Source organism: Penicillium cataractarum, assembly GCF_028827025.1.
Source record: "Penicillium cataractarum strain IBT 29864 chromosome Unknown utg000007l, whole genome shotgun sequence".
In the NCBI taxonomy this organism is placed as follows: domain Eukaryota; kingdom Fungi; phylum Ascomycota; class Eurotiomycetes; order Eurotiales; family Aspergillaceae; genus Penicillium; species Penicillium cataractarum.
This window is the reverse complement of record NW_026622743.1, coordinates 4,012,795-4,032,856: the sequence shown is the minus strand read 5'-3', so window position 1 is coordinate 4,032,856 and position 20,062 is coordinate 4,012,795. Positions and strand designations below refer to the sequence as shown.

General features: G+C 49.2%; 8 protein-coding genes across 8 annotated transcripts; 2 read left to right on the top strand and 6 right to left on the bottom strand.

Annotated features, from left to right (window-relative positions):
* Positions 1 to 9: 9 nt before the first annotated feature.
* Positions 10 to 1,161, bottom strand: N7496_008993 (hydroxyacyl-thioester dehydratase HTD2; the record flags this gene model as incomplete). The annotated part of the gene is made up of 2 exons (XM_056701912.1): positions 10 to 499; positions 554 to 1,161. 2 exons carry the CDS (start codon positions 1,159 to 1,161, stop codon positions 10 to 12), a joined length of 1,098 nt encoding a protein of 365 aa, XP_056553975.1.
* Positions 1,162 to 1,538: 377 nt separating this feature from the next.
* On the bottom strand, positions 1,539 to 3,202 carry N7496_008992 (putative aromatic-L-amino-acid decarboxylase; the record flags this gene model as incomplete). The annotated part of the gene is made up of 3 exons (XM_056701911.1): positions 1,539 to 2,103; positions 2,161 to 3,091; positions 3,154 to 3,202. The coding sequence occupies 3 exons, from the start codon at positions 3,200 to 3,202 to the stop codon at positions 1,539 to 1,541; spliced, it is 1,545 nt and encodes a 514-aa protein (XP_056553974.1).
* A 738-nt stretch (positions 3,203 to 3,940) lies between these two features.
* Positions 3,941 to 4,730, bottom strand: N7496_008991 (uncharacterized protein; the record flags this gene model as incomplete). The annotated part of the gene is made up of 3 exons (XM_056701910.1): positions 3,941 to 4,346; positions 4,411 to 4,544; positions 4,611 to 4,730. 3 exons carry the CDS (start codon positions 4,728 to 4,730, stop codon positions 3,941 to 3,943), a joined length of 660 nt encoding a protein of 219 aa, XP_056553973.1.
* A 666-nt stretch (positions 4,731 to 5,396) lies between these two features.
* N7496_008990 (S-adenosyl-L-methionine-dependent methyltransferase) lies at positions 5,397 to 6,587 on the bottom strand (the record flags this gene model as incomplete). Its single annotated transcript, XM_056701909.1, has 1 exon — positions 5,397 to 6,587. One exon carries the CDS (start codon positions 6,585 to 6,587, stop codon positions 5,397 to 5,399), a length of 1,191 nt encoding a protein of 396 aa, XP_056553972.1.
* A 1,000-nt stretch (positions 6,588 to 7,587) lies between these two features.
* Positions 7,588 to 8,430, bottom strand: N7496_008989 (uncharacterized protein; the record flags this gene model as incomplete). Its single annotated transcript, XM_056701908.1, has 1 exon — positions 7,588 to 8,430. The coding sequence occupies one exon, from the start codon at positions 8,428 to 8,430 to the stop codon at positions 7,588 to 7,590; it is 843 nt and encodes a 280-aa protein (XP_056553971.1).
* A 514-nt stretch (positions 8,431 to 8,944) lies between these two features.
* N7496_008988 (uncharacterized protein) lies at positions 8,945 to 9,560 on the top strand (the record flags this gene model as incomplete). The annotated part of the gene is made up of 2 exons (XM_056701907.1): positions 8,945 to 9,486; positions 9,545 to 9,560. The coding sequence occupies 2 exons, from the start codon at positions 8,945 to 8,947 to the stop codon at positions 9,558 to 9,560; spliced, it is 558 nt and encodes a 185-aa protein (XP_056553970.1).
* Positions 9,561 to 12,507: 2,947 nt separating this feature from the next.
* Positions 12,508 to 15,678, top strand: N7496_008987 (kinase-like domain-containing protein; the record flags this gene model as incomplete). The annotated part of the gene is made up of 1 exon (XM_056701906.1): positions 12,508 to 15,678. The coding sequence occupies one exon, from the start codon at positions 12,508 to 12,510 to the stop codon at positions 15,676 to 15,678; it is 3,171 nt and encodes a 1,056-aa protein (XP_056553969.1).
* Positions 15,679 to 16,319: 641 nt separating this feature from the next.
* On the bottom strand, positions 16,320 to 17,963 carry N7496_008986 (uncharacterized protein; the record flags this gene model as incomplete). Its single annotated transcript, XM_056701905.1, has 5 exons — positions 16,320 to 16,733; positions 16,809 to 17,200; positions 17,263 to 17,454; positions 17,511 to 17,772; positions 17,841 to 17,963. The coding sequence occupies 5 exons, from the start codon at positions 17,961 to 17,963 to the stop codon at positions 16,320 to 16,322; spliced, it is 1,383 nt and encodes a 460-aa protein (XP_056553968.1).
* Positions 17,964 to 20,062: the final 2,099 nt, after the last annotated feature.

The following is a 20,062-nucleotide window of genomic DNA, read 5'->3' as shown; positions in this document are numbered from 1 at the left end:
ATACACCATTCACGCCTGAATCTCCGCCTTCATAGCAACGACACCTCCAGGCCCCAGAATCTGCACCTTGGCCACATCCCCATTCTCCTGCAGGACAATCTTATACTCATCACCCGCATATAACGGACTAGTCGCCCGATACGAGATACTCCGTGGAATAACCGCAGTCGGATCGACACCACTATTCCCCTGATCCCGGACATCTCGCCACAAATCCAAGATCGAGATCAAGTTCAATGGGCCGTGGACAACGATATCCCTGTGTCCCTCGACATCACGCGCCCAGGGTAGGGAGTAGTGGATTTTATGCGGGTTGAATGTTAGGGCTGAGAAGCGGAAGAGTGTCACGGGGGATTGGACGAATGTTTTTGAATGGGTGGTGCCTTCGGTGGAGATGTTCGAGGCAGAGGTCTCTGTGAGATGCGATGTTGACGGGGGCGCGGTGCTAGTCGGTGTCGAAGTTGATGGGATTGGTAACGCTTTGCGGAATACCCAATTCCTATTTCTACCGTTAGTATATTTCCATAGCCCAGGATTAAAAGGACATGTTTACCTTCGATCAATAATCGAGACACCATGTTCATTCGAGAATTCCTTCTCAACACCGACAACGATCATATCCTCGCCCGTCTTCTTGACAACCTTAGACTCGGCGCTAAGCACACGCGTCGTCTCGCGGACTTCCTGTCCCACACGTAAGGGATTCGGCTTTCCATCTGCGCCCCGAGGCCAAGAGACCTCCCCACCAGCCCACATGCGTCTCGTAAACGGGAACTCGGGGTTATAGGATGCATCGGTACCATCAGCGCCCAGCTCTCCTTCTAAGAAAGCAGGCGTGAAGTAAACAAGGTGGTAGCCCGGAGGCACGGGGGTGTCAAGTGGAGGCGCATTTGGTGTATTGGAAACCGAAGGCGAGCCCGGGTATAAGGAAGGACGGTTCAGCGTGAGTGTGAGAAGTTGTAATTGATTCGCGTCGAGTGTTTGAGTTCGTGTTTGAGGACCGGACGATTGGAAGCGGGAGAGGAATGAGGCTGCGACTGAAGAGGCGGGCGGGTCTGCGGAGAAGAACCGGGCGGAGGTGGTGAAGGTGCGAGGGGCGTTTAAATAACGCGTTCGCGAGAGGAATTGCGGTCGCATTGTGTGGAGGATGCGAATAGACATGAAATCGATAGAAATTCGCTGAATAGCACTCGATCCTGTGCAATTGCAAAGTTGGAGAATGGGCATCTCCAATCTTCTTAAAGCGCGGGGAAAGCTGCGCGAGCCGAATCCACTCCGAGTCGGCTTTATGCCCGAGACCCACTGCGAATGGCTTCGGCTGTGAATTCGGACTCTTGTGAGGTTGCCGAAGTAGACGAGGTTGAGATAGGACAAGCATTGTTCCACATGATACTTTGGGATAGATAATAGTCACAGCTTACAGCAGAGTAGGCTTCTAGGTAGCCTGGTCATCGTCTATTGATGCCTCCACCCGGGCATGTATCTGACTCTTTTGGCATATCGCGAATATATACATTCAAACCATTTATAGCAAAAGTCTATTTCTTCTCCTGCAAAACTTCTTCCGTCGTCCGAACAACAATATCAAAAGCATTGCGCACAAACTTCTCCTCGGCCATGGGATTCGCACTCACCACGCGAATGACATAAATCCCATCAATCACCGTAGAAGTAATGAAAATCTCTCCACGGGCATTAATCAACTCATATACCTTCTTCGTGATACCATCAGCGATCTCATCCTTCTGCACGACAGTCACACCGCTGGCACTGCCATTAGCCACCTGAGGGTTCTTGATACGGAACACCGTCAAGGCAAAGGCAGGCTTGGTGACGATCTCGAAGAGATCTGACCGGCCACGGACGAGGTCGGCAAATGTGTTGCCCAGCTCGATAGTCTTGCGGATGTGTGCCTTCATGCCATTGAGGCCGTAGCTGCGCATGACGAACCAGATCTTCAGAGCGCGGAAGCGACGGCCCAGCGAGATGGACCAGTTGCGGTAGTCGATCACGGTGCCCATATCAGAGTATGGGTTGCGCAGGTAGGTCGGGGTAATATCGAGGGCGTTGGTCAAGTCGAGACGGTTGCGGACGAAAAGAACGCTGCAGGTGTCAATAATCAGTTTGGTTGAGAGTAGAGAGAAGAAGGATGAAACTAACCTTGCATCAAAGTTGACCAGCAACCACTTGTGCATGTTCATATTGAAACTATCCACGCCTTCCGCAAAGTTCTTCGCAATGTACTGCCACTCATCTGCCACCAGAGCAGCTCCGGCATACGCAGCATCGACATGCACCCAGATACGCTGCCACGCAGGCTTCTCCTGCAGAACAGCCTTGATCTCTGCAAAGCGATCCACGCTGCAGGTGTTGGTGGTACCAAAAGTCATAGTGAGATGATACGGCGTCAACCCATCCTTATCACACTGCTCCAGGACCTCCCGGAGCCGGGAACCAGTCATCTCCATATTCTCCTCCAACCGCGTAGACACGCTGCGGAACCGAGTACCAGCAATCAACGCACCCTTGGCAGCACTGCTATGCGTCTGGTCACTGGCGATAGCAACCAACCTCGGCTGAAGATCCATTTTGCGCTCTTCGTACTCGGTAGTTCCCTCCTTCAGACCCTCTGCGAGGACCATCTCGCGCACGCGTCTCTCGCGAGCAGCCACCAACATCGTCGCAATAGCATCACTGGCACTGTTCTGAATCACTCCACCACCGAGATTCTTGGACGTACTCAAGAAACACTCCGGAAGACCCAGCGCCTTGGCAACCCAATCCATGACAATGGTCTCCATCTCCGTACAAGCCGGTGAGCACAGCCAATTGAATGCCGGCGCCGTGAAAGTCGCCGAGTACATCTCGCCCAGGATACTCGGATACGTCACGCTGGCTGGGTAGTATGCCATGAAGTTGGGAGACTGCCAATGGGTGAGACCGGGCTTGATTTTGGTATCAACATCTTCTTGGATCTTCGCCCAGTCTTCTGGCTCGGTCGGAGGGTTCTCGGGGATCAATGGGCGCAGGTAACCAGGGTCAACGGCGGGGAGGACTCGACGGTCGGGGACGGAATCGAAGTAACTGACGACTACGGAATGACCCGGTTAGCTTCAGATAGTCCTGGGAGCGTCAATTGAGAAGCTCACGTACTATCGTCGATGGCCGAATGGGCCGCAGCCCGGAATTGTTCGCGGTCCATGTCTTGCGATGGAGCAGAATGTATGAAATGTATGCGAGCGGGGGAGACCTGCAGGCGATCCGGCGGCGTGCGGGGCAGAAGTTTATGCAGCAAGACAGACGTAGCACCAGTATCAGCGCAAATTTTAGTCAATGGGGCTTGAAAGTGGTCAAATGTGAGAATTGAAGAAGTAGTTGGAACTGGTGAATAAATATTTGGGGAAGCAAAGAATGTCGTACCAGATTGAACTGGTCGAAAAGTGGTCGTCGGGGAGAAAAGCTGCTCGGAAGCGGAACTCCTTCCGATACTCATGTTTGGCCTGAAAATTGCGGATCGCCATGTCCGTTCCGCTCCGTCAGCAATTCACACAGTCGCAATACTGTAGACAAAACTTCTGTTTCACCACTGAATTGCATTTGAATGACTGGTAGAACATTCTAGACCATACTATATCTTCTTCTGCTCCTACAGCGACCTAAGAGTGGAATATCCGTCTCAAAATGTTGCAATGACTCGGAATGGTATTGCATTCGAATGTCCCTGGTCTTCTATTCTGTCTCGGCTTCCATCGATGCCTCGAGAGTACGGGGAAGAAATTGAGGTGTACAAGGTGTATGGCTTGTCTTGAAAATATATGATGCGATCACTTAATAAAACACATAGAAGCACTTTGATACACATTGCTGTCCAGGACAAGTCATTCGATTTTAGTACATTGGTTTTCAAAATAACTAGATATACATGGTGTTTCTGTATGAATTAAACGGCGACCAGAGCCAAAGCAGCGGCAGCACCACCCGCAACCCAGAGACCATGCGCAGTCATCATGGGTATAGCGGCGTTAGAAGAGTGCGAAGCGCTCGTGCTAGCCGCAGATGTCGAAGTCTTTCCACTCTGCGAGGCAGATCCAGTGCTCGTTCCGGTGGTAGTAGAACCAGAGCCAGTCGAAGTCGAGGTAGCCGTGGAAGCGGAAGCGGAAGCACCAGTTGAAGCAGCTGCACCGCCAGTCTGAGTCGCCGTGACGTGGACGGCTTGGAATCCACCGTAGGGGATGGTTGCGATTCCAATCGAATCGGACTCGGTCTCGGTCATGGTGCCGGAGACAACAGTTGCCCAACAGGTGGCGGAGGTGGTTCCGTCCAGCTTGCAAGTTTGGGAGATTGTCCTGCGTGGGTTTAGTGACATGTCGATATGTAGGATAAATATATGGATGGTTGAAATGCGCTTACTCGTCGCCATAGCTCATGCCGTAAATCACACTGGAGGCACCTGCGGTGACTGTGTATCCAACATCTGGGAGACCGCAGCTGTTGGGATCCTCCTTGGGCGGGCAGTTGAGCAGGTAGGTGGTCATTGAGTTGCTCTAGATGGAGGTTAGTAATCGATTCTAGATATTCCAGGCCGGGCATGTAGATCCTAAACACCGTACCGAACCAAGGATTTTCGCGTCAATTGACTGCGCATCAAAGCCAGGCAGGAAAAGCGTGACGGTGCTGTCAGCGACCGCAAGAGTGGCACCAGCCACGAGAGCAAGAGACTTGAAAAGCATTTTGAAATATGAATAATTAACTTAGAAAAGAGTGGTAGAATGATATCAATGGCGTGGTGTAAACGAGCGTAAACGAGCGTGGGTGGGGACGAAGAAAAAAAGGAGAAACGATCATCGAGAAATAATGGGAAGACCCCAGATGTAATGAATCAGGGGTCTGATTGCATAATCTAGAACCCTGAATAATAAGCACCGTCCATAATCCTGGTTGAAAACCAGGGCGGCTTACGCCAAGACTGAACTATGAGTTGCTGGTGGCCAATAGGCGCCAGAGAATCTAGCCTAGCCTCAGACAAACATCTGATTCTTCACACATTCTTCACACTGGTGGTTCTGCAACCGAAGCGCCCTAGGAGAGGAGCATGAATACTTTACAACTCTGTCGTTGGAAGTCAAGTACCTTATATGCGAAAAAAGAGAGACGGGTGGTGTACCTCCAAGTTTCTGTTGCTCCAAGTTTGCCTCTTCGTCTACGGTATAACATTCTTACGCTCTTCTCCATCAGGCATCGGGATGCTGGCGGCTGTGCTGTGCTTGATATATTTTAGTTTTAATTTATTTGCTAGCCCTGGAATTTAATCATGCTCATTGGTTCACGTGGTACTATAAATGACTCGACTAGTACACCGATAGTAGGGATTTGCCGAACATTCAATTCTTAGCACGTTAACGAAGTGTCCCCAGGAACTGAACAAGTCGGCGATATGTCGATGGACGTGGGCCTGGTGAATTGGTCTTTTCCGCGACCATATGGTACGCCTGCAAAGTATTTGTCTTGAATGCATGAGTCCCGCCCCACAGAAATAGTCGGAATATGCGATAAGTTTCTTCTCCCCAGCCTGCAATGACTTCCTCCTTGGCTGCATCTAGTCTCTTGGCCCATTCCAACATGGTAAGCTCATAGTCCTTGGTTTCTCGAACTATCTCGATGACCTCGAAGCCATGATACAAGAATTCAGCCATGACATCCTGCACAGTCATGAAAGTGTGGGTGCCCCGCCAGATATAATCCCTCGTCCATGAGCTCACAGCAAACTTGGTAACAGCTGCCGATCCATCGAGATAAATTCGTCCTCCGGGTTTAAGTACATCCCAAATCCTGCGAGCAAATCCTCGGTAATCTGGAAGATGCTCGATAACACCGTAGATGACGACATGATCGAACGGCTCCTCGGGTTTGAAGTTTAAAAAGTCCTGTAGAAAGACCTCACCGAGGAGGTTCTTTTCGCTAATCAGATTTTGAATGTACCGAGCGGAGTCCACCGTTAAAGTTAACGTTGTGACGTGTACACCACGAGCACCACAGTACTGCGTGACACCTCCCCAGCCGCCACCGATGTCAAGCAGTCTCTGTCCAGGCTTGAGCTCCAAGCCGTTGAACATGCTCTCAAGTTTATGCTCCGATGCCTCCTCAATAGTCTCGTCCGGATGTTTGAAGAGTCCCTGAGAGTAAAATCTATATCGCTTGTCGATAAACGTGAGGTAGAAATCGTCGCCTCGACTATAGTGTTCGCCAATAGCCTTGGAGTTCATGGCCGTTGCAGTCCGGAAATAGTCGTATAAGAATTGGAACTTTTGTCGCAAAGGCATTTTATCGGGCAGTTTATCTCGCGCATCAAAAAGAGCACCAAAGTCCCCTTCAACTTGAATTTCACCAGAGACATAGGCACGACCGACGCCGAGTTCCGTCATCGGCGTACGGAGAGCACTTTCAGATCGAAAGATGACTCGGTATTTTGGCGCGCCATTACCAACTTTGACAACAGTGCCAGTAGGTAGTTGGATTTCACCTGGGATATCAAGACTCGCGAGGAGGGCAGCAAGCCCAGTGCGTGGCAGCTCCTGGGTAATACCCATGGTTATGGCCTTGGGTAGAAGATAAATTTTTGACCTGCAGGTTTAGCATTGGCTTATCACTGAACTTATATAGTTCGTGGGGCCATAATTATTGTAAATTCATTGGGTCAAGGAGGCGTGTCGGCTCGCGTAATCTAGGTAAGCACTAATCCTTGGTAGTACTTGGCTTGTTCTGCAGAGCGGCCCATAAATCCTCATTCAACTCCACGTAGAACCTGCAGCCCCTCTTCTCTGGTGGTAATAGGAGTGTTTCTCCGATTGACACATCATCATAATTGGTTGGTGACCATACACGATCAAGGCGTGTGGAGAACATGAGTTCCTGTCCTCTCGCCTGCAGTCCGCCTCGAGGCCTCGATAAGGGGCCGTCGGCCTTGGTGTGACCGTAGATCTATCACTCGCGCAATCCAGTTGTTCATAACACGATGATCACATCGAATCATGAATAAAGTGAAAGAAATTCACTAGATAACTTCCTGGGGTCCTTAGGTCACCTCTCCCCGGTGGTGTAAGCACTATACCTTCGCTCTTGTGATAGGATATGTAGTAACTCATGGGACCGTTGATCATGCTTGTGATATCCGCTATTTATGCCGAGTCCTTTTTGCATGAGACTTATGGTGAAATGTAATCATACACCCGCACCCCAGAAAGAATCCGGAACTCCATTGGCAGTTCACCGTGTACTAAATCGTTGAATTTTCGTGCCCAGTCCAAAAGATTATCAGGGCCGTTACCGTCAACTCAAGGTGAAGTCGCGATAATAATGGATATTGGCTGAAGTTGTCACTCAGGAGCTTGCAGTTGAGTGAAATGACCAATTTGGTGAATGAGAAGGAACAACGTTCTGATCAATATCCTCCTCTTTTGCTAAGCTCCACCATGTATTCAATACACAGTCCGATGAGAAGTGCAATTCGATTGGCATGTCGTCAAAAACTGAGCTGTCGTGGCACGTACTCTCTCTCGGCTTGCTAATTAGACCTATTGTATGCAAACGTCAATTATCCCAGATAGGGGCTCCAACACGTCGGAAGGCTTGGAATTTCACATAAAAGAGAGTGTGTCTCACATCTCGGAAGAAACCACACATAAAGCGATATTTTCCTATAATGTGATTCTTTCGTCCAGCCATGGCACGGATCCTTTCCCAGTCCTTGTCCTGGTCGGTGCCATTTGGAGGAGGAGGCACAAACAATTGCGCTGGGGCGATCGACTTTTCTGGTGAAGGAATTGTCACAAGAAAGGGGAAACAATGGTCCAGAATCACTGTATCGCTAGGATACATCACGGCCAGACACTCTGCAATGGTTTTCAATTCCTCGAGGCGCCATTTTAGCCAGCATTCTTGGACATATTGCTTGGTGAATGAGTTGATTTCCTCTGATGACCAGGACCACCGTATATTCGCCGCGTGATGAACGCAATTGAATGTCGCTAGGATCCAGAGAATTCGATTTGCGCGATAAATCTCAGCCCAGGATGGAGGATGGTACTTGAATCGGATAGGTTCATTTTGGGGTTCGGGTAACTTTCTCCTAACCCATTCGTACGCTTTGCTGGGAGGACCGACCACGCGACGAGGCTCTGCAACAGATAGACGATCGAGAAGAAGTTGAACACATACTAAAGCGGCAAAGTGGATCCTCGTCGCTATGCTGATAGCTTCTCGCACAGCTCGAAGAGAATGGATAATGGGGAGAGATAGTGGCACAACCGAAGTCGTACAAGCACCCTCAAGAAGCTCCGGTGGGGCCGAGGGAGTGAATGCTTCTGATTCGAGGGACACAAGATTCCGAAACTCGTAATGCAGTCCCTGGCCCAAAATTGGATCATTCTTCATGACCGATTCTGTGATCGGCTGGTAATATTCGTTCAACACCTGCTCCGCCCGGGCGGATGTTCTGAGCAAGCCATCTAAGCTAGCGCAGTCAGAGCAAAATTAGAGGATTGAAAGAATTATCTCAGGTGGAAGCAGTGATAAAGGGTCCATGATGAGCTAGGAGATCAAGAGAGACCCCAGTTTCTGCCAGATCGATGTACCTTTAAAATTAGAAAGTCTGTGCCGGGAGTGCCAAGAATAAAGGTAAACATCTGGTAGGCAGAGCCTTGGCAAAGAGGCGCTACTGGGCGATTGGTTGGATAGTGTAAATTAAACCGAGACATCTAGGTAGTCTGCCTAAGCGAAAGGGTGTAAATGGGTGAGGCTCAACACGGTCGTAATCCTGTATGGAATTTAAGTACTTTTGATTGGTGCCTGTAAAGCACGCCAAAGCTTTCTCCCACTCCCAACAATTCACGCATTTTCAAAAATTTCATCAAATATCACCCTCCCTCTCCAATCTCTTGCTTCTATAATGACGGGTCCTCAGTCATTCCATCATCTTTCCTGGCCTGAACCCTGGACCCACCCCGAGTTCACAATTCCTTCCGAGGAACGCCTAGCACTTTGGAAATCACAGGGCTGGTTAAAAGATGGGAGCCGTGCCTCTGTGCAACTCATTAAAAACCTCAAGTGGCCTTGGGGTTTTATCATATATCGTACCGTTTATACCCCGGAGTCCGATGAACTATGGTCTGCTTGTCTTGATAAAATCGAAGAATCTATCCGGCTGGAAATCGACATCTTCGGGGGGGAATACACAGACCAAACCCCCGAGAGAATTCTCAAGGACACCTTCAAAAACGTCGTTCTTGAAGATCGGGACCGTTGGGAATCCGCGTCGGTCGAACAGATTCGCGCAGACTTTATCGCGCATTTAGAATCAATTGGGTCATTTGTCGGAGATGATGCTCCTCGATCTACCGTTTGTCTCGTCATCGACGACGCGTGCTTGCAATCTATCAGGAATACATTTGACGAGCCTGAAAGCAATCGCGGCAGTTGGGCGCCAACGGGGTTTGTTGGAGTGATTGATCCAACGTACACAGAAGACAAGAGCTACTGTAATATGCAGTACCGAGGATTCATGAGAGTACGGATTACATGTCTCTTTGAGCTCGTGGCCCGTCAATTGACATGGTGCTCTATGCATGAGGTTTGTCCAATTATGTATTATTATATGCATCCTAGGGTGGTCGACCCGAAAAAGATTCCTCTTTATACGGGGCTTTGATGAAGTATGGAAGGTGGAAAATGTCAGGGAAGTCCAGCTAGTCCTGTTTCTAGATTCCAAATATATAGGAGGTTTCATTCATTATGCTTTTACTTACACACTCCCATTCTTTCCCTTTTCAACTGCTATGGGAGTCGAGTAAATCTGGGCAACAGAAATGACGGATAAAAGATCTTTCGCGTAGCCCGCTGCAGTTGCCGCAGCATACCCTTGCCAATCTTTATTCTTATGTGAATCTGCATAGTCGCAGATGCCTCGCACAACCAAGCAAGGGAAGTTATCCATAAGTCCGGCTGCCTCCATCTCAAAACATAAGATACCCAGACCTTGAGCCAGTCCATCCCGTGTTGAACCATGTCGCATGACCTGGTTCCCAGAGGCGATTAACCCATAGTGTATCTTGGGACCGGGTTGCCGTGAACGCCGTGTAACTAATCTGCTTTGATCACATTTTTCGCATGTGCCTAGAGATTCAATGTGCTCATAGTCCGCTCCAAAAAGCTGGTCCTGCTCCAAGCCCCGGCAGGAAAATTCGGACCTCATGTTTGGATTTTTCGTCAACATTTGTTCCATGTAGTGGGAAACCTTGTTGTCACCGGCAGTCAGATGTTTTGTCCGTAATGTAGCAACTGCGGTAAGGAGTGATTGCGGTGGCTTGTTCAAGACACCTGTCATCTGGATCTTGTGTCCGACATGTTTGCCAAGATCGTGTTGAATGACACCTCCATAACCCCCTGTAGGGCTGCTCACAACCACATCTCCTAGTCGAATATCGTTCTTGACTGAAGGTACGCCCCCTCCAATTCCAACCAACAAGCCAATTCGGACTTGATCAAATGTGTAAAGGATGTGCGTAGCTACCACTGCAGCTGAAGTCGTGCCATACATCCCTTCTGGCAAGCATGCCAACACAATGTTATGGGAGCCAATTCGCCCCAAGCTATAATGATTGGTATCCCTGGGGTGTATGGAGAGGCTTGGGTGAATCTCATCGAGCATTTTCTCTGCTGCTGCCATCTCAATATGTAAAGCGCATATCCAGGCGACAGTGTAATCGCTATGAGTATATGTTGAGTGTTTGCCTTGATGGATGGTATCGGAACGATCAGTGTCGACCCTGGCCTTCTGCTCTACCCAGAATTTTGGATGATCGGCTACAGAATTCATGGGCTGCAAGAGGAGTTTGGTCGCGTTTCGGTAATTTTGGATATTTAGCGTCGTCATCTCATAATCCAATTTGGACGCAATGTCATCCAACTGGAACTCGTTTGTACCGGATGGAGTCACGATACTAGATATTGATTTTATTTTGCTTTGCTCCATAGGCCGGAAGAACCGGTACTTCTTGTTCTTTGCTGCATGAAGGCGACCATTAATGTGGACATCGATTGAGAAGGGCTTCATGTCATGCCGGAGGACCAGGGCCAAGCGCAGACCTCCGCAGGCAACAGTGTCCTCCACCAACCACTCTATGCGCCGGGGAAGACCGCTTGCATCTTCAGCTAATGGCCATGAGAAGCCCCGTAATGTCCATTGAGATTTATCGCCGGATGGCAAAGTCATTTGCTCTCTTTCGTTTCTCGATGGCCGCAGAAGATATGTTTGTCCAAAGAAATTGGATGCATCTTCGTCTCGAATACCGCCTTCTGCGCTGATGATTTTACCATCAATATGCTGGGGTCCAAAGTAATCGGTAATTATGGGTCCCAGTCGCGTTGCACTTGTCCTTCTTTGACTCTCTGGGTTGTGCGACCTGAAAATGACTTCCACATTTGCACTGGCGAGGGAGCAGTCTACGGGCTGGCTGATCTTGACATCCAGGTAGAGAAGCCAAGCAGGCGAGGCCGGTTCTTTCCCAATCACCCCCCATCGAGAATCAGGCATAAAGGAGCAGTCAATCTTGACCGTTCGCACCTCCCTATAAGCCAAGCTTTGTCGATGCTGCTCCAACAGGGTTCGAGTTTCCTGCTGGTACTTGTCGAATCGACGCTTCAAAACATAGCGACTCCACATAATGCCGTACGGCTTATGGCCATCTTTGCCGGCCTTTTCGCAGTAGAGAAGTTTTGGGGAGAGGGAATCCAGAGGGGCTCACGCAAGGAGTGATGTGCGCTTTGGCCACCCGGGCACCACCACTCCTGCATGCTCACATAATTGTGATCTTGATCAACTAATCGACCCTTCATCTGAGAGTAAATTTCATCCCCGCATCGACACGAAGACAGGGTTATTGCCCAAAGGACTATCTGCTCAAGGGTCAAAATGACGGCGAATGTGTCAGAATACCCGGGTCAAGAAGCAGCTCCATTTTCTTTGACGATGGAGGTAGAAGAGGATATCGAGCAGGAGATCGAGAGTTTTGTACGGTTCAAGCGACGCGGAGAGTACGACCGAGCGGAGGAATTATTTCAGCAAACGCTCTCAGCACATCTTTCTCTCTTTCCAATCATTGCCGAGTACGCTGACCTGCTCTTGGTGCAAGAGAAATATCGAATTCTCTCGGAGTTTCTGAATATTCAGATTCAATACTTGGAGCCGGTGCTTGAAGAAGAGGAAGTTGAGCTGCTGCAAATCATGAGATCTCTCGTGCATATTCATACTCGCGGTTCATTACGGACGGCTTTGATACAGGCAGATCGGACGTGGAAATTCCTTTATCAACGGAGTACAACGCTTCCTTCGGGTGCATTTCCCAGTGATGTAGAGGTAAGAGGCTGTTATGAGTTAGTGTTTGTTGTTCGTGTATTGAACATTCGCAGATTCATATTTTTGAGGTCTATATCAGGATTTTGGTCTTTGCCGTGATGAACTCCAACTGGGCGAAGATGGGTGACGTGAAATGCCCATGGACGCCAGCTCAAGAATCTGACAATTGCGACTTTGTACAATGGTACTTGACGCTATGGTGCAACGGGCATGTTTGGAGTGCTTCTCAAGTACTGATCCTTCTCCTACAAGCCCTACCGCTCTTTGGAAAGCAGGATGTTGCGGTCCTATTTGGCAAGCATTGCTATGGAGAAATACCGAATGAACCATCACCCGGCGAGATGAGAGAAATAGATCAGTTGATCGCATGTTCCGTATCATTTAGCAGGGCACAGGCACTGCTCGATCTGTCATTAAGGGTACAACGATACAGTCCTGATGGTGGGAGGTGGAGAGAGATCTATGAGCTAGCAGCCTGCTACCATCATGCCGCAAATTTCACTCCCACGATCTTGTGTTGTCGCAAACTCGAGGCACATATTCAGGAAACCCAATTTGAGCTGGTGTTAGAAGCCCTCGCCAATCATCACCAACCCAAAATATCTCCAGGTCGTGCGTACGATCATTGCACAGTAGCTTGCGGCCAGCGATGCGACCTCATCTCAATTTTTCTCTCTCTCATGAAAACTCCCGGCAGTACCGATTACTATAGCAACGTCTCAGAGGCCCTTGCATCACTGTACTCTTTTCAGCTAGAAGGTCAGGGAACCATTACAGGATTGATTCAAACACTTGACCTAAGTTTTACTCTAATGGGCAACCTCATACCAGCCAAGGAGGAAAAATGTCGGACGGCTCTGTTATCCCCAGCAGCCGATTCTCTCTTGCCACATCGCCGGCTTTCGACTGTGAGGATGAGCCAACACCGGATCAGAAGTTTGAAGAACGACTCGATTTCACGGCTTTGGGATAAAATATCCAATATTGTGTCTCAAAAAAGTCCACGGCTCGATTTTGAGCTGTCCCCAGAGCTGAGTCATTATTATGAGGAGAGCTCTGGGGGGCTTGATATTCCGACATATTTGTGGGCACTGCACGACATGCTCGAGAGCTCCAATGGGAAATCCCCGGGGCCTCTCCATTTGTTGGAAGTCCCCGGATTCAGCAACTCTTATGTAGAAATGATCCGGAACTTTCTACCAGAGCCTATCCTAACAGATAAAGCCAGTCAGATTGCTAGCTATATCCTAGATGCAAACCAGAAAGAAGTCGGGACAAAGGGTTCTGTCGAGGAGACACAAAAAGCAGAGACCCGGCAGGAAAGTGACGCAATGGTCGTTTCTTGTCCTACTGAAACTATGCTGGAGCCGAATATCCAAGCGGCCTCGAAGGTTGAATCTCGACATCGGTGTACTCTGGAACAAAGCGGCATCAGGCCATCTGAGCAGCCACAAGAGCAGCCCATTCCGGAATTGCAATTCCTCGTTCAATCACCGTCAACAGGAAAGTATACAATCAACGATCGACAGAAGCAGACATCCACGGAGCCCTCTTCCACAAAAGATAAACCGACTATTTCTTACGGGGATATCTGCAGGGACTTGCGTGCAGAGCTCATGAGGTGTTTTCAGCGGCCCGACGACTATGACCATCGGTTCATCATTCGAGGAACCGCTCAGGAGGTCTTGCATGAGGAGAAATTGGTTCGACTTTTTCAGTCTCTGCATTTCCCCGACATCGGCTCCGAATTTTCGAATCCCACCTTTGAGGAATTCCTCGCGCGGAGGTTGAATGAGAAACGTCTCCATAACTTCCTGGCCGTCTTAATTTTTTCCATGTACGACATCGAAGCTGTTCAGAAGTTTTCTACCAAGGTCCTTGCCACAGAGTCATGGCCCGCGATAGGGTGCTCGCTACCAACGAGTCAACAGACCCTCAAGCAGTTATTCGGGGAGAATAGCGCCTCGTATCCGTTTCTCGCCAATCAAGCAATATTTTGCCCCGCAGTGATTGTGAAAGGATCAAGAATCCTAGTTCCGAGTCTTGAGGAACAAAGGCTTCCATATCTCCAGGAAGAGCCTCTCGGGCAAGGATCCCTCGCGTCGGTTTTCAAGGTTAAGATTGCGCGAGGCTACTTGTATGATCCGCTCAGTGGTTATTCGAATCAAGAACCTATAGATGTTGCAAGGAAGGACTACATTACAAGTGTCAGGTTCATCCTTCAGCACATACCAGACGACATCAGGAATGCAATTTTTCCACTTGGGAAGAAATGTGAAACCATCCTTGAAAGCCTTGGCGCCTTTTCCATTGAGTCGTCAACTTATAGTCTCTTTATGCCTCTGGCAACCTGTGATCTTGAACAATACATGAGGAACAATCATCTGACGCGGCGCGATTCGACCGCTAGAAGATCGGGATTTATCGAAAACATCCAGGGTTTGGCGGACGGGCTTCACTTCTTACATGCCGAATTGAAGGCAAAAGAATTGGATCGCCTTGTCTGCTATGATTTGGACTTAAAACCCGAAAGCGTGCTCATTTTCTGGGAAAAGACCGCCGACGGGGAGAGGCTTACTTGGAAGATCAGCGATTTCAGCATGAGTTATGTCAAGTATCGCCGGCAGGGCGAAGAACATGATAGGGTGATACATCTCAAGAACAGGTTCGCTCGCTTTCGTCGGCCAAATACGCACAACTCTCCAACCTCGAAAGCCACCAACTGCAGGGGTGAAGGCACATGCCTTGCGCCAGAGTCAATTGCAACCCCTCCCATTATGAGTACCAGTAGCGATGTCTGGTCCCTGGGATGTGTGATCAGCATCGTGTTTACCTATCTGGAAGAAGGTCCCGCCGGCATACGGAAGTACGGGAAGAAGAGAGGAGCACATGAAGGAACTGATGGGTATGATCGGTTTTTCATTCATGACGGAGACACGGCCCAACCTCATCCATTTATCGAAGAATGGCACAGCCGTCTCATCAAAGGCGCAATGTACCGCAGCAGGTGTGAGGGGAAAGCAGTGGAATTGACGCTGAGATTTTTGGAAAGTGCAGTGTTTCAAGAGCAGGCAAACCGGTGTGATGCTCTTAGTGTGAGGCAAAAGCTGATCGAAATATGGACAGCATACAAGGAAGAGGAGGTCGAGAGGGTTGAATATTTTCAGTCCAGCCTTGAAAGATTCATGCGAGATCCTCTGAATCGCCTGAATCGCCGAATTATCCCTCGCAGAGAAGCGCAAGAAGGGCAAAAGGATGACAAGGATTAGAGAATTGTTCCAATATTGCCTGTAAGCTGCAGAGAGTCCCTCAAAGTCAATCTGAGCAATTCAAAAATACAAGAGCCCTCGTTTTTCCACCTCGATTAAACGTCTGGCCATTTCCGTCGCGCGGCATATAGCACGAAACATTCGGTTGAAAGGGCTTGGTTCCAATAATAGTCTTCTGGAATATGCCGGTCGCTTTATGAGGAGGATCAAAAGACAACCCAGTGTAAACATAATGAGGTACCATATTTTCCGTACAGTATCAAGAACATTAGAGAGGAGAGATGTAGAAATAAGCTCGGGGGTTCGCCTTTTAATAACAACTTCAATCGAACAAAATGGTTGGAAGTTCCTTCCATAGCCACTACTTTTCAGAATTAGGGCGATCAGGCAGGGCGAACTTGTAGGCGTAGGAGAATGACGGCCATGACCGCTATCTAGAGAAGTAAGAATAGTCACTGTCGCTGGTGGTAAGGTGATCGAATAATTCATCAAGTGAAAGGTTAGTCTTATTCGGTTTCAGGAACTTTATAACTACGCATGTTAAGCTGTTTACTAGTTTCACATTAGGCGGCGTGAGAAAGGTTCGTGCATTTCATAACTTGAAGTACTGAACATGAGTCTTAATATATCATAAATCTAGTCTATGAATTATCGGCGCAAGACCAGCAAGCCGAACCCCCAGATTCCTTGTAACTGTTGATGATACTCACAACAGACCCGTACGTGCCTGCAACCATCAAGAAGAATCCAGCCACGATAACAAAAATGGACCAACAGACCATCAGGTTCCACTTCATGGTGCGATGGTTCTTGCCCTTGGACCAGTTATCGTACAGCCACATACCACCCATGGGCTGGAAGCACATTGGGGTACCGAGCAAGGCACCGACCAGAGAGACGAGGTCGCCAAAGACGGGGATGGCACTAGCGATGATGTAGGCGACAATGGTGACGCCGAAGGTGCATCCGAGCCAGATGACCCAGTGCTTGACGGTGTTGGCGGTCAAATGGCGGGAGCCCTTGAGCATGCGGACGAAGATGTATTTTCCAGTAATCTAGTCGCATGTTAGTATTTGATGACACATCTTTGGATGGGACATTCCCTGTCGAGGTGTAGTTGGGCTACTTACGTGGACGAATAGCAATGTGCTAACAATCAAACCGGGCAGCGCAAAGCCGTAGCTCACCTTCTTCACGACCGGACCAGCCGAGCCAAGAGCAGGAGAGGAGACATAGGAGCCGCAGTAATAGTAGATGACAATGCCGATAGCGAGGTAGAAGCATGTCACGACCGACTGGCAAAGTATCAAGGCCCGGTTATAGTGTGTTGGGTCGCGCATCTCGGAAGCGATGGAGAAGAAGGCAGGGGTGCCTGCATACGCGAAGATGATTGTCGAGATGGCGGAGATAGCATCGGTGAATGACGAGCTACCGACGATCTTGTAGTCCGAGACCCAAACAGCATCGGCAGGGGCGGCAGAAGGGCGATCTTGAATTCCGACGGCGACGGTAACAATCAAGACTAGGAGGATGATTAGACTACATAAGTATGACGGTAGGAATGACAATTAAAATGGTACTTACTGGAAGTCAGAATGCAGAAGAGACCAATCCAGGCCAGCCACGAGATGCGCCCAAGCGTCTGAATACTCGCGAATAGAAAGGCGACGATCGCAGCGATTGCAACGTAGACTGCAGTACACGTTGCATGCGAGGAGACAGCATTGAGACCGATAGAGATACCCAGCATGCCAGAGCCAGCCACGAAGATCCACCCTATAGATACGTTAACAAAGAAGCCAGTGTCAATGGAAGGTTAGAGGCCAACTTACAAAGACAGAATGCAGAACCCAGCAGGTAACGACCCGGTCGGCCCATCAGTAGCTCACCCACATCGTCAATGCCATAGACTTCACGATGCCTCAACTTGAATGTACCAATAACGTAGTCGGACCACGTCGTAATACCGGCGATGACAATCAAACAGATGACGCCAGGTACGACACCAAGAGCATCAAAGGCGACAGGGATAGATAGGACTCCTAGACCTATTTGGGTCTTCATCATCAAGACGGCCGTTCCTTTCCATCCTACCTACGGAGTGGAAAAATGGCTTGTTAGCGGGCAATTTCAGAGCAAGCACCATTCTGAGTATGACGTACAGCACGATAGTTAGGACCATCCTCAGTGATTTCACCAAAGACAGCATCGTGAGATCCTTCAAGGATTTCGCCAATCTGGGAGGGCACGGGAGCCAGGAAGTCTTCTTTCGTTTTCTCCGACATGATGTGACATGAAATAAAGACAGAGACCAAAGAAGAAAAAAGGAAACTTGGTTGAATTGAATTGAATGAAAAACAAACCCTTGCTAAACTATTGAGATCTGCAACGATGGCAGGGCACCCAGGTAACTTTTAAACCATTTCTCCCCCTCGCGGCTAACCCCGGTTGCCAGGGCCCTTTTCCGGTTGTTATCTTGGGGCCAAGCCTCCCACGCCTTTTTAAGTTCTCCCAGTCTCCAGGGGGGAAGGCGAAAGGCGAATCCAAAAGGACCAAAAGGACCGGAACGGCTTACCGCGATCGGCGAAACGCCTTCCCCGCCAGCCACCGGCCGATACGCAAGATAAAGGGGGAAACTAAACTGGTTATCTATGTTGGTTTCATGCTTATCAGAAGAGCCTCTCCATCTGATAGTCATTTCTTTCTTGCATAGCTTTCTCTCTATCGATTTTTCTTCGCTCTTGCTCTTGAATAAACCGTTCTATCCTTGGCATGAAGCCATCATTACTACGTGGGTCTCTCGTCGGGTTCCATCCCCAGATTCACATAGCCCATCCCATTCGCCCCCGCAATCGAACCGCTTCCAAACTGGTAAACCCACTTTTTTGAGTGCGGGGAAAACTCCCTAGGACCCCTAAATCCCTCATGGTGTGATGGGGCACTGATAGCAATTACGACTTGCGGTTAGTAGTTGGTCGGTTAGTTGCACCACTTACGACATGCGATGTACGACATGCGATGACATCCGCGACATACGACGTCGACATTCCAAGAACGGCCCCCCCCCCTCACATCCAAACCGGAAGGTGATGATATGTATCCACTTAGGACTTTTAGACGGTCCACTCATGATAAGAAGATCAGACTCGGGCGCAGCTCATTGTCATTTTCTTATCGGACACCCCGTGATAGCTGATTATTCACCTAGTTTTGATAGGTTTAATAGGTAACCATCGCAGAAGCCTGCCTGTTCCATCTACGGTAGGAATTGACCCCATCCGCCACGCGTAGGTCTGCACCGGGCACTATGGGATTGTTGGGGTTACTAGTCCTGCACAGCGACCGGCTACAAATATCTCAACTCAGCACTAATGACGTTTTACGAGTGTACGGAGTCCTCGTTGATCCGTGCTCGTCCAACCCTCGGCCAGATTCCGCGTTCGCCCAACGGGTTTGTTTCACTCCTTATGTCCGCAAGTATCTCATATCGTTAATACGTGGCCTGATCGAAAACTATACTCCTTATAGATAGTCTTCCGTCGAGCGCGCCGGGATATACCCCATATATCTTCCTAGGGAGATAGATCTACGACGAAGGATATCCCAGTGGTCCCCGGCCAGAACGGAAGCCGCAACGGAAACGCTATGCTTGTCTCAGTCACGCAACGCCACTGAGCCTCACCTTACCAGCCAAAGACCCCTTGCCCCCCGGACTGGAGTGGCGTCGTCCAACTACGATGTATTGTACCATACCTACAACTGCATGGAGTAAGGAGCCCACCAGTAGGGAGGGTGTTAAAGTAGATAAAGTTGCGAAATTTAGAAGGATCATGCTTAATATCAGACCGGGATCTGGATCGCACGCCGGGGGCGATTGTATTCCGTGTATCTCCTGCATACAGGACGATCTAGGCACTCATCGAATCAAATCGGCTTCGAAGACTACGTAAAGCAAAGCCGACCGGCTGTTGATCCGGAGGAGGCGAGAAGCAACGGCCCGGCGAATGTTAAAAACAGAGTTTCAGACCGAAGGATTCGGTGGCAAATTGGGCTAATCATAACGCTCAGCGTTGGCCAGGGTGCAAAGTGTAAATTGTAGAGTTCAGATGGCGGGAGGTTGACCATGGAACATTTTCGCCCCAGTCCTCAGCCTTCAAATTTCAGCATCCAGGGTCCAGGGGCTGTCTGGGAGATGGAAAACGTGGTTCTTCGTTTTCCTTGCAGATTCAGAGTCAATTGTCTGAAAGCCAAGAAAAGGAATAGGTTTCCATTGCTGATAGTGCGTTGTATTCTGGGGGTGATCGAATTGAACATGAGCGCGACTGGGAACAATTCAAGATGAATTGTCGCATTTCATGTTCAGCCAATGAGTCTATGGAGTAGA